This window comes from Poecile atricapillus, chromosome 1 (assembly GCF_030490865.1).
Source record: "Poecile atricapillus isolate bPoeAtr1 chromosome 1, bPoeAtr1.hap1, whole genome shotgun sequence".
Lineage (NCBI taxonomy): Eukaryota > Metazoa > Chordata > Aves > Passeriformes > Paridae > Poecile > Poecile atricapillus.
In genome coordinates, this window is record NC_081249.1 from 24,708,359 (window position 1) to 24,721,818 (window position 13,460).

The 13,460-nt window shown below is 42.0% G+C and overlaps 1 protein-coding gene across 1 annotated transcript in view; it reads right to left on the reverse strand.

Moving 5' to 3' along the window:
* The window catches only part of RAB20 (RAB20, member RAS oncogene family), a 28,554-nt gene extending 24,433 nt beyond the window's left edge, over window positions 1-4,121 (reverse strand). Inside the window, exon 1 of the mRNA XM_058846111.1 lies at window positions 3,772-4,121. Within this exon, the coding sequence (XP_058702094.1) occupies window positions 3,772-3,943 (172 nt within the window). The 5' untranslated portion in view covers window positions 3,944-4,121. The remainder of the gene's footprint in view (window positions 1-3,771) is intronic.
* Between the last annotated feature and the right edge of the window lie 9,339 nt (window positions 4,122-13,460).

Sequence of the window (13,460 nt, forward strand, 5' to 3'; positions counted from 1 at the left end):
AACGGAGAAACAGTCAAAAGCAGATGGCTAGGAAAAGGAAAGCTTTGAAACATGGTAAGCATATGATACTTCTCACAAGTATTCCATCTGTGGCTTATTTGTTTCCTTGACTTGAATGCAACTTTCAAATAACTTCTCTCATAATCATCAAATTGGAAAACAGGAAATGTTGAAGTATTTGCCATGAGCATTTACATGAAAAAACAATCAAGTCTGACAACTTCTACACACCCCTATTACAGGGCTTATGAAAGATTTTGACTAGACTAAGCAGCTGATTTTTCCAAGATAAGGAGGGGTGTGAATGTACAGCTAAGAGTCCTCCCTAGAATAACTGATTTACACTTCAAATCTAACTTGGTACAACAGGTCAGGTGTGCACAGTGGTTTCATTACAGATAACACAGAAATGCACATTTTAATCACTTTGGTAAGCAAATTTAATTCTTCTTAGGAAAACGAGATTTTTCTAAATTCAGAGCAGGAAGTAATGCAAAATCAACAGAGTGATTAGTGAAAATGACACACATTTTAAATAACTCAGAAAATCAGCAATTAGACTTCTCTAGTACTAGCATCCATGCATACTTAACTTTTGATCCATCACCACTACTGCAGATATTCTCATCAATCACTGAAGTTATCTAAGTGTGCACAAAAATCACTTTTTATTACAAGAATGAAGCTTCAGTGTATTTAAGCTTGAATTGTTACAGCCAAATGCCTACACCATACCAGAAAAACAAATAACCATACAATTTGAACTGCAAGTAAAACTTAGGGGACTTCTATGGAAGTCCCAAAAATAATGCTCATAAACAACAACAAAAATAAATATACATTCACATACTAAATGTAATGTGAATGGAGAAAATTAAAAAACAAGATGTATTCCCACTTACCTCGTTTAATTATGTATTGAACTTGTATAATAGCTACTACCCATGCATACCCTAATTTTTCTAGGCCAAATCTTCCGTACTTCTATATCATACATTTTATAAAGTGATATTGAGGTATTAAGACAGACATCCTGAGCTGCCACTCTGTATTTAGGTAGGTGGGACGTGTGCAAACTTTGATCCACGCTCTTGTCATTGCTGCGCTAAATAATTTTAAATCTCCTGGAAGACTGTTGCTGGATTTCTCTTTATATCTACACACACATAAATAAAGAAATCAATGTATCAGTATTTGATAACCCTATAACTTCTTCACAAGAATTCAGTAGTTAGCAACACCAGGTTAATAAACAGACAAAAAAGCTAAATTTTAAACTCCTTACTACACATTCCAAGCTTACTTGGTACCCACCTGGTAGAGATAAGACAGTGAGACAGCAGACAGATAAGAGGCACAAACCAAGGTCTCCAGACCCACTGAGGCCAGAAAAAGCATAAGGTCCACACAAAATAAAAATAATAAATAAATAGCACCGATAAACAAATAAATAGCAAACAATTCTGAATCCCCTTGTGACTTAACACCAGAGTTACAGTGTCAACAAGGTCCCTTACTTCTTCACCAGGACAGCGGAAAGCACATATGTGCCCTAGGAGCTTCTATTTCTCCCAAGACTAATGAGAGCTGTTAATAAACGAAAACCCACAAGCCTCAACAGTCTATCCCAGTTTTGGCAACTTCCATCATTCTGCAAGAGCACAAGACAACAGGGAGATGGTGCAAGAGCCCTTGCCTGCCCCTGAAACACAAGAGAGAGGACAGCCAGACCCAGTGCTAACTCCAACAACAAAGAATGAGGAAGACGTGTTATACCAGCCAGGTACAATACAGCAGCACTTTCCAACTGCTGCTCTGCAAATACAGCTCCAGCAGTTCTGCTCCACAAGTCCTGCAGGAACTTCTACTGCAGAGCTGTGCATTGGCATTGGCAGAAGCCCCTCTCTGGGGTGCAGAGGGAATTGTGACCACTGGGGAAGCAATTGTTGAGCTCTGAACATTTGCACTGCCCTGAGACAGATATCACCTGCTTCATCTGGCACACGGAGATTCCACCTCTGGAGCTTTCCAGATTCCACATACAACTGGAACTTGATTCCTCAATTAACACTGAATAAAATACCACAATAAGAATAAATGTTTGACAAAAAGGACTCTAGAACCAGCAGACAAGCCTTGGAGGGACTTATTTTATTATGCATGATAAAAAAAAATAAAAATAGAAAGGTATAATGGAAATTACCAAGGAACAATCTCACCAAGACAGATAGTTTTTCTGCTGAAATAAAGCCCACTGTTAATCACCCATGGGGGTCTTGCTTATTAGAAACAAGCAGCAACTGCCCACAAGAGACTCCTCATAGTAAAACACATCATTCCAAAATTAAAGTAGATTAAAAAAAAAAAATACTGCAAATGACATAGAAAGCATATTTAAAACAGAGCCACTGTAGAAAGCTTGCATGATAGTAACAGATTACTAAATGCAAGAAAAAGCTCTTAAACACCTCCTCCCCACACTTCCCAAAAGTGTTTAAAGCATTTCTGTATAACTTTTTGGCAGTTTCATTTCTCCCCTTCCTCCCCCTCAATTCCTGACACAGGAAAAGCCATTTTGGACTAGATGGTGACAAGAAGTGACACAGCAAATGAACTTCCCTCCCAAATTTCATCAAGAAGAAACTGGAACATTGCACGATGCTGCAGCTCCACAAGGACATATAAACTGCGTTCTTCACGTTGCCACTAGCCAGTTTTAAAAATCCAGCTAAACATGAGAACAAAAAGAAAATAATGAACAAGATTATATTTGCAAAGAGCAGCTTAAAGGCAAGAGCGCCCATTGACTTAATTTTACAGGACCTTTACATGACAGAGGGGAGCTTCCTGACTTAATAAAGAAGAGCAAGACATTCATATGACTAAGCCCACAAACCACTTCTCCAGTCCGTGCTCCCCCCACCTCCGCCAAACCACAATCCCACGCTGCATCCCGGAGATGCTGCCTGCCACAAGAGTAGGACAGACAGCCCCTTGCTGCTATCCCGGCCCGGAGCTGCCGGCAGCCCGTGCTCTTTGTGCAGCAGTCTCCTTCAGCCGCGGTGGAGGGGAACGCCACGTCTGAAGCGCTGACAAGCAGCAGGCGTCTGGAAGTCCGAGTCTGACACCAGCTGATCTCAAACTCAACAGTACATAAGGAAGAGAAGCTGTAACCTCTCTAATTCATGACTGAACTTGTAGCCAGTAGCCATCTGCTAGGGTAAAAGAAAGCAACCAGGCACCACAATCTTCCCTGTACATTCACGTTTAGCAAAGTAATTCAAAAAACACCAGAGATGAGCAGTTGTGAGGCCCCTTACTGCCCGTCAAAATCGTGACTCTTTTCAGACTCTGTCCTACCGCCAAACCCTATGATTCAGGCGACTGATTTCAGCGTGGTGCCGAGAGAAGGCGATAGGCAGCGGGGCAGGGCTCCCGGTGCCGGCCGCCGCCTCCGGGGCACGGCGGGGGTCGCGTCTCCATCTCCTGCCCGCCGCTTCTCGGAAAGCCGAGCTGTCCCGAGCGAGGTCACCCACCGCAACCTTTCTCACCAGCAGCGCGTACACTAGGGCCGAGCCAAAACTAGGGAAAAGAAAGCCCTACGCATGCCAAGGCATGGAGGGTGCCGCGGGCAGCGCCGGAGGAGAGGGGCAGCCGGCCAGCAAACACGCCGCGGGTTTCGGGGAGCCCCGTTCCGCCGGGAAACGCCGGGAGCCCCGCGCCGGCGCCCCGGCCCCGCCGTGCTGCCCCCCGTGCCGGGGTCCCGCTCACCTGCGGTGTCCCAGATGGAGATGTTGTACGGCCCCCACTGCTTCAGGTAGAAGGCACCGCCGACCGTGCTGACCGTCTCCTGGAAGCGCCGCTCCATGTAGCGGTGCAGCAAGGAGGTCTTGCCCACGTTCATGTCCCCCAGCAGCACCACCTTCCCGTCCGGCTTCTTCATCTCGGCTCGGCTCGGCTCGGCTCGGCTCGCTGCCGGCGGCCGCTCCCGCCCCCTTTCCCGGCCCGGCCCGCTCCGCCCGGCGGGGCCCCGGAAGCGGCGGGACGAGGGCCCAGAGCCGCCTCCGCCGGCAGCGCAAACTTCGGGGGCTCCGCTGGAGCCGCCGCGATCCGGCCCCGGCCCCGGCTCCGGCTGCTCCTCCCCCCGGCCCGGCCCCGCTCCCGCCCCGCCAGGGGGAGGGGACGCGGGCGGGGAAGCGGCCGGAGCTCGGGGGACCCTCCGCCCCTGCCGTGCCCCGGAGCCGCCGGGTGAGGTGTCCCGGTGGCCGCTGAGCGGCTGCCCAGAAGCCGATCCCCGCGGGGGTGAGGGTGCCGCGCTGAGCCTTCGCGGGATGTGACCCGGGATGCTCGCGTCCTTCCAGCGGCGCTAACACCATCTCCGCAGCCCTCCTGGAGCCCGGGCAAAGCCCGCTCATCCCGCTCCCCTCCTGGGGTGTGCATGGAGGGGCGGAAAGTTGCTCCGAAATTAAGATCTCTCACAGAGCTGCGACAGCTGCCAGGCAAACACCTTTGCCCTGGTGAGAGGGAGGTATCAGAGATTATTTTCCGAGGGGCAGGTCTACCCAATTTCAGTCAGTTGCCCAGCTGCTGTAATTCAGATTAATTCCATTACAGGTGACGAAATTGCAATCATTTAAATTACGCAGAGATCTAGTCTATCCTTTTTGCATCAGTTCTCTTTATGCCAAGCAAATCTGGAAAAAATATTAATAAAATATGAGCTTGCTACAAATTTGGGGCAAATAAAGGGATAATTTGAAGATCAATTAGGGGATGGGGGGAAACAACTGTTACAATATTCTTGAGAGAACCTATCATTTACTCTTTTTCTCTCCCTCCCCACAGGAAAGTGGTCAGATGGAAGCACTTTTCTTAATAAGTGAATATGCATCCTCATTCTTGCATGTCTCATGTTGAAACTGCTAGAATTTCTTTAGCCAGTCTAGGCTTCATATTTATGAGGTGCTTTGATTTTTGCCTACCTGCTAAAAAGGATTAGTTGTGTGACAGTGTGGGGATTTTAAGCCATGCCTACTTACTTTTGCTTATTCTAGTTTTACTGACCAGATTTGTAGTCTTGCAGCTGTACCCAGTGATACGTAATTTCAGTCCAGAATAAGATACACACTGGAGAAACCCAAAGAGAGAGGATGTTAAATGGTCAGGTAAAAAAAAAGTTTTACAAGTGACTTTGAGATATTAATATAGGATGTGATTCAGGGCTGTGTGCAATACTAATGGGGGGGGGGGGGGTGAATTGTTGCACTTAGATAATTGTGTGGCACTATTTTTATGTGACATGTATGGCCATTGCCTCAGATTCCCATTTTCTGCCTGGATTCCCATCTCAGTCCCAGAGTTAGGAAAAATATACTCTTTGAATCTAAGTGCTTCTCTGACATACTGCAAAGCAGGTAGGTTTCTTCTGGGTGCTTGGTATGAAAGTGTAAAAAGAACAAAAATTCTCTTTGTATGCAGACTGCTTGCAAATTCCCATGTGCAATATGTTTCACCCTTTTGAAATGGCAGATTCCATTTCAGAAAGAAAAAAGAAGAATCTTGTATCAAAGATTTTAGACCATAAGGATCTGCACCTGTAAAAAAATCCTGGGTTTATGTACTCTTACCTTATGAATTGTTTTACTGTCCACAGAATAACAAAACACCTAAAAGCTTAAATACGTTTATTGATTTACAGCAGTGCTTCTGCTACCAAATCCTAGCAGTTAAAACACTTAAAACAATTATTTCTGAATTTTACCAAAATTCTGCTGTATTTGAATTGTTTTCAGGTACTAGTGAAATGTAGGTCTTTCTGCTATTCAAAACAAGTATCAATAGTTTCTAAAAGTAAGCAGAGAAGTTAGGACAGGAAACAGTCTGAATAATAGGGTAAAAATGCAGCTGGGATTTTAGGCTTTGTTAATAACATGCTCTATAAAAAGAGAAGCCCTTCACAGATGTTTTCTGCAGTTTCTTGAAACACATACCTGCATCTCCACATATTGAGAGGGTATATTTCCAGCTAGCAGCAGTCAGACAGACAGGAGACTCTCCTGAAAGTGTCACCAGCCAAATGTCACTGATGGCAATGTATCACTTTTGTATGTTGAACATAGTCTAGCTCAACAAGGCACCGAATTCATCTGGTCCAGTGCTGGTTCAGACCTGGTGCCACAGGTAACAACTCTCACTCAGCCAGGGATGTGCATTATCCCACTAGTTTTCATCTCCCATTCACTGCTTACTTAAAGGGTCATCTCTGTCTCACAGCAATCTGTCCCTAATAATCAGGTGCAACAGGATTGAAGGGTGCTGTGTGTTGTTTCAGATCCTTGGGAGAATTTAGGACAGTGGTGATCTGAACAGGTTCAAGGTATGTCAAAGGGCTCCTGAGGTAAGCCCTTAAAGAGTCAAGTATGTGAAGTCCTCAGCAGCCTGAGCTCCCACTGACCTCAGGAAAACACGCTCACTAGGCAGAGCACAGTGTGTTTTGTTATTGCTGCCGACGTCGCCTTGGATGAATGCACTCTGGACTACAGCATACAATTTAAGTCACCTCTTGTTAAAGTCAAATGGCTCACGATAGTCTGTAATGCAATATAAATAATAACAGAGCATATGTGAAAATATTTGGGAAAACATTAAGAGCCTGTAATTTGCTCTCTAGCACTCAGATGTATTGGCCTGTTGCAAGATAATTTCCCCAAATCACTGAGTCTGTAGCAAGAGGTCTCCACAGTAGTCAGTATGGGCATGAAGAATGTCAAATTGCTTTATAGGAAGAAATATGGAATAGTTCACTCTCTAGGTAGTGCATGTATGTGGACTACATACATGGTTTTGTATGGTTTTTCATTTTAGAGCATCTGAGGACACCTTTAATTATAATGAGGTTGTTCATTAGCCTTCCTGACAGTGTGACAATGTGCTTACCATGGTTGGTCTCCAGATGTTCTGAAATTCTGACACTTGGATTAGGATACAAAGAGGGACAACACAGTAAAGTTTCTTACCCACTTCTGTGCTAGAGTAAGACCTTCCCAAGAGTAAGAATGTTAGTCTTGTACACAAGCCAAAAACCTGAGCCAATAATGACTGTACTGACGTCAGGGTAACTCAACCTTTCTAGTCTCCCGTGGTATGAAAGCTGCTTAGTATTGCAGGAGAAAATTAGAGCCTGTTTATTTGTTTCCTTGACAGCCTTCCCTAGATATATATATATATACATATATATATATATGTGTTCTATATATATTGTCCTGCCTGTGGTCCTCATTTGGTCTTCAGGCTAACAAAATTTTGTAAGTTCACATGAGGTGAAATGTTTGTCACAGAACAGAGTTGTTTTTTGCTGAGCTGATCTTTTTTTGGAGACAAAGTGAGCAAGTGTTTGAAAGGATATGTCAGCTACTAACTGCTGCCCCCAACATATCACAGGTGTGCTGTGGACATGGTGTTCAGCACCTCAACCTGCCTCCTTTTTGTCCTCTGTCAGTGTCTCTGTGTTTTGGCATGTTGAATCTCCACGACCTGATGTGTGCTTTCTGGAGGTACCACAAGTGACATCAATGGGACTGTTTGTAATGATAGAGGTGGTACAAACTCATCCTACTTTTAAAACAGGGAAGAATCCATAACTGAGAGCCATCTCTATCCCAGTTACCTACTGAATCCTAGACAAGGCTCTACAGACAAAAGAGAAGGACAACAAGGGAGGCTTATTCCTTGTCCTTGATACGTGCTGGCACACCAGTGCTTTGTTGCACCTCTTCATGAAGCATGAGGTCACTGTAGAAGCTACAGACAGGTACCATTTGGTGAACCACAGCAGTTTCTGCTTTTGTTTCTGCTTATTGCCTTCCTTTATGACTTCTTTCTCCTAAATGAGCAAATGAATATGCATGCTCATTAAACAGAAATATTTGCCCTCATCATCTTCCAGACAGCTGTAACTAGAGCTCACTCTCAAGGTGCTTGCTTTCAGGCTACAAAGCCTGAAATATGTAGACAGAGCAGTGGCAACGTGATGAGTAGCTGTGTAGCCAGAAAAAGCTATTTTCCACATTGTCACTGTTCTGCCTACATATTTATTCTAACATATGCTAGGCTCTTCTTCTTCACCCTAAAAGTTAGTCCACAACCTAGATGCCCTAATCAAGGAAAATTGCTTGTATTTCATATCAAAAGTTAGCCTGCTTTCTCTAGGGTTGCAATTCCACACCTTTCTCCCTCTCCTTTTCCTGGCATTTTTCTTAGGTTGGCACTGGCTTCAGCTTGACCATTCCCTATGACAACTGAGCTTGGTGAGCTGATGAAAAACTAGTTCAGCAGTGACAGGAAGTAATTTTCTTCTGGTTTTGTGATCAGCACAAGGGAGGCTGATGAGGCAGCCCATGGTTGGAGCCACTGAGCTTCAGTCCCCTTGGTCTTCAGCTAAGCAGCACTGGCTGCTCACAGACTTTTACTTTCCCTTGGCAAATGTTCCTCCTCTATCTCTCCTTCAAACCTTGCAGGTTTTGGAGCACCTCAGAGTGTTTTCTTTCACCAGGATTGGAAAAGTGTTTCACTGTATAAATTGTGCCTGGTCAGTGTCCGAATCACACCACACTGAGAGTGAGATGGTAAATCAACCAGCTCAAGACATCCTTATCACAGAAAAACCTGACCTGGATGATCAGAATTTGCCTGTGTTACAGGCAGTTGAACAGCAGGTCTTAGATGGAAACCATGAAGCAAACTGAGCTGTACTCAGCCACTGAGTGAACAAAAATAAACTCTTCTCTGATGCACAGGTGCTAGAGATGCAGATGAAAATAGGAGTGCAGGAGGAAATCCCCACCTAGATCTTTCATGGGAAGTTAGTTTAGTCTTTTTTGCCAGCACTGTGTGGAGGGAGCAGCCCTGCTGTGGCCACTGCATCAGACAGCTCTATTCTTTCCTTGCTAGTACTTCCTGCTCACCAAAATCATCTTAGCCTGCCAGTATCTCGTACCAAGACTGATGAGTTTCCCTGTATGAAGAAATCAGTCGTTCTGGTTTTCCTAGACTTCCCAATATATGAAAAAACCCTTTCTTTTACCTGAGTTTCAGGGGCTTAGTGTGGATATACTCAATAAATGACATAGAAATATAGGACTGGAAATTTAATCAAAAATTCAAAGTGATCACAATGCACGAAGTTCTGGTAAATGCACAAAATGTGAGTTTTGCATAGATTGCTTTTTTTTTAACTGCAGCATTTTAAGATCTAGTCTGACTCCACCAGCACATGAGAATCCAGGGTCGTCCTACTATTACGTCTTGAAGTTTAACAGGGCACTGTGTGTGGATGTGTGCAAAGGTACACATAGGCTTACAAGAAGCTACAGAATTATGGCCTATAAAAAAATGCATTAGATTTTCACTCTTCCTAGCATCCTGAAGGAGATGGAATAAGTTAGCCAGTAATAAGACAGAATTTGTTTTAGTTTTTATCAACTCATTAAGATTCTTGTCCGTGATAAACACACCCATGTATCTAGGAGACATCCTATGGACTATAGCAGCCCACAATGGGAATGTGAGTTCAGATTTGGCAGAATCAGAAAGCATGATCCTATTGACCAGCAATGACATGGGAGTCAAAAGAAATGCAACATGTGACCTTTAAATGTGAAGTTATTTTCACAACACATTTGTGACTGTTGAAAGAATTTAATTCTTATTTGCAAGTTAATACTGTTATCATATGAATTGTTTAAAAAGTGACATACACAGAAGAACAGACAAGTCTTTTTAGTTGAACCACTTCGTTCCTGATGACATGCATGCATATCAAATATTTTTTGCGTATTATACCTTAAGTCGTTTGTCTAGGCTGTAGCCATAGCTATTCCCTATGAATAAATTCGCATGGTGCCAAGCATGCCAACATTCTTTCTGGTCATGAAGAAAAGGCTATTGAAGAGAGTCACAGACAAATTTGCCTCAGGGCAAAATCTCATTGACCTGGTTCCAGACAGGACAGGGTTCATTTTTGCAGTAGCCAGAAGGGAACATGGTTAAGGCCTGGAGGTAATTCTATACTACCTCACATCATTTTCTGGGGACAGGGGAAGGGGTCCCTTCCTGGTGTCAAAGCATGGCCACATGGTGGGGTTTCTATGTGGTGAGAACTCACATGTGAATGGTTCACCTCTTAGATACTTTGTTATTACTATTGTTGCTGTTTGTCTTCAGTTTTTTATTTCATTGCTGTTTACAGTAACTGTTCTTGTCTGAACCCAAGATCTTTACCTTTTGAGCCTCCAATTCTCCTCTCTACCTCCCTGCAGGGAAAAGGAGGGGATGCGTGGGCCATGTGGTTTGGAGTGTTTCATTTGGAACACTAAATTGGGGAACCATTCCTGAACCGTGACACACGTCCAGTCAGGAGTTACACTTTGTCCTGCTTCTAGCCCTGTTACAACACTTTCATTTCACCTCTTGGCTGGAGGAGCCATTGCAGTCTCCTTTTCTCCTTCCTCTTTGAACTCCTCCCCACCCATACTGGCAGTTCTTGAGAGAAGTGGGATTTCTCCTACTGGTGCATGTTAAAGGTCAAAAAAAAAATTTGATTGAATTTGGCAGGAAGAAACAGCTGCCCGCTTTTTATCCCCTTACAGAAAGACAACACTGTGACCTTCAAAGTGTAAATTGATCACTATGAAATGAAATTTATCACAATGCTTTATCCTGAAAGTATTGCACCCCTTCATAGGCTCTTGTTTCATCTGGCCACATCTGGCCTTTGGATGAGAGATGCCCCAGCTATTCATGGATAAGAGAATCTATTTAGAAAGGAAATATTAATGCAGTTAGAAGGATAAAGATAGTAATGATTTACTTACATGTGTGAAGATGTGACTTCAAGATTAGAAGAAAAAGGATGATCAAAGTGGAATTTAGACTATACAAATATAATTTATACTAGCATGTTTTTGGAGAGTAATACTGGAAATTCTTGTCAAGTTTGTAGCCTTCAAATTAGAAATTTACTGCATGAAATTTTCCAGTCCTCTGCTAGTCCTACTTTAGAACTAGGAAAAAAAGGAAGCTATGATGATTTTCTTAGTTGCTTTTGTAAAAGAAAATATTTTCTTCCTAGAATATGAAAGAGTACTCCCTGTCTGCTTTCTAAATTGAATAGAGAGACAAAATCCCCCAGAATGTTTCAGATTTTAGTTGCTAGCTTGTTAGTTGGACTTTCACTGTTTCAAACATTATATCTAGGATTAAAGCCTACTAAAAATACACTAGGTTTTACTAAAATATTTTCAAACACAGCATGAGGTCAACCTCATTACATTTGAAACATTGCCATACCATAATATGCTGTAGAGAATTTACATAAATATGGTGCAGTTAGGATTTCCTACTTTTTCTGTGTCTTTAGCCATATATTTATGATTTAAATGAAGTGCACTGCTCCCCAGAACATTGCGTTACATCACAGTGTTTCTAAGAATTAATTTCTGTATTATTCTTTTGAGTGCATTTTCAATTTCACCATTCAAAAATTTGCTGTTGATTGATCTTAGGAAACTGTTCTGTTTTGCTTCTACCCTTTCTTTTTCAGTAACCAAGGTTTTAATCATTACTCACCTTGGGTGCTCCTCCAGATATCTTACCAGTGATAAGATCAGTGCAACTATTCATAGCCAAGGTATAAATAGGTACGAAGCAATTTGACCTTCAGTCATCTCAAAAAAATATTCTCCAATCTAATTATGTTGAGAAAATTCTGCTGTAAATTCAAGGGTAAAAATACTTTAAAATTGCCTCTGACAAACAGTGTCTAGTGCTTGCAGCTGAAACTTAAACTTTTTTCCCCTGCTATAATAGTTATTCTCCATGTAGTTCTGCTATGTGAAAATTTGCAATGTTTGCTGAGGCAGTAAATTTTTTGGCACTTATGAGCTGCTGCTGTTTCGACATCTTTCCAGACTGTAGATGCTGCTGTGTTTCTTGGGGCCTGGGAGGTCACCTAGAAATGAAATCTGTTGCTGAGGAATCCCTTTACAAAAGCAAGCTGCTGAAGTAATTGATTTAGTACCTCCTGGACTGGCTTCAGCTCTGACAATATTTGAAAGTGTGCTTGCTTGCTTGCTTTTTTCCATTTAAAATACCAGGTCAGCATATATCTATTAGTGGATATAATTGTGGATTGGCTTTCTTTGGCATTAAGTTATCAATATTAATTAGTATTGTCATGATGTTTCCATCTTCAGAGCATTGCAGAAATGCAGCACCACAGTCTGTGCTCATTTTCACTTAAACCGACCTCACTAAAATATTGCTTGAATTGCTTATGGGAGCAAATCTGTTCTGTATTTGGCCTCATACATCACTGATTGATTCCAGAGCTTTGATTATAAGGTATCCTAATCCTCCTTCACATCCAGGGCAAGAAACTTAATCAAGAGGGAAAACTTGGAACCCCAAAGGATGAAAGAAGGAAAATACTCAAGAAAAAAGTTTCTACTATGAGACTTTTTTGCCAGTGAATTTGAATTATATGTATCCTTTTAAGACACTGAGAAAACAGCTTCTTGTGAGATAGAGGACATTGCAGAAATTATTAATGCTAGCTGATATTTAATCTAAATCCCTAATTTAAACAGAAGTGATGGCTGAAACTCATTCCAGATATAATATGATATAATTTAATTTACTTCAAACACCTGCTTCTGTCAAAGCTAGTCTGTTTAAGGAGTTAAAAAAAAAAACAGAGTAAAGAAAACTTTTAGAACATATTGGAGATGTTAACATAAGATATTATTATTATTGGAGTAAACTTGTTCCTATTTAAGTCAAATAAAGAAGCTTGTAGTTCTCTAAAGCTCGGATGGGATTACTATAAAATAACATGGCAACACTGCTATTCATAAATCAGAAAGAGGAGAAAGGTGACAATTTAATACAGACAAATTATGCTGAATGGAAAAAGTGCTTGAAACTAAAAGGTGAAACAGAAGGGGGTATGTCCAAAGGAGAAGAGAAAGACTATTGAAAATATTGATTCAAACCTTTATTATAGAGTATATGAATGGAAAAAAAAGAATGGAAGAGGGTAAAATAAAAAGAAACAAGAATACCCAGTCTGACTGTAAGACATCAGTGAGTCTAGAAAAATAATCCCATTCTCAGTGAAATGGCAAGTATGGACTTAATCCCATGGCATATTCATCTGGGTTCTGAAGTATTTTATTGGCTCTTAGAAATACCATTAACAATTAAAAGCATACCTAATGAAATCTATGCTAAAATTCTTCAGTGAAGAAGGATGGACTTGAATTTAAATTCTGTTATGAGTTTTTGATTAGGGTTATAAATTAGCTAACTTCTGGACACACTGATAATGGATGCTAACAAAAAGAAATAATTGAGTACAGATGGAGAAATTGCAATGAACACTTGTTAGCTGTTCTTCAGTGCAA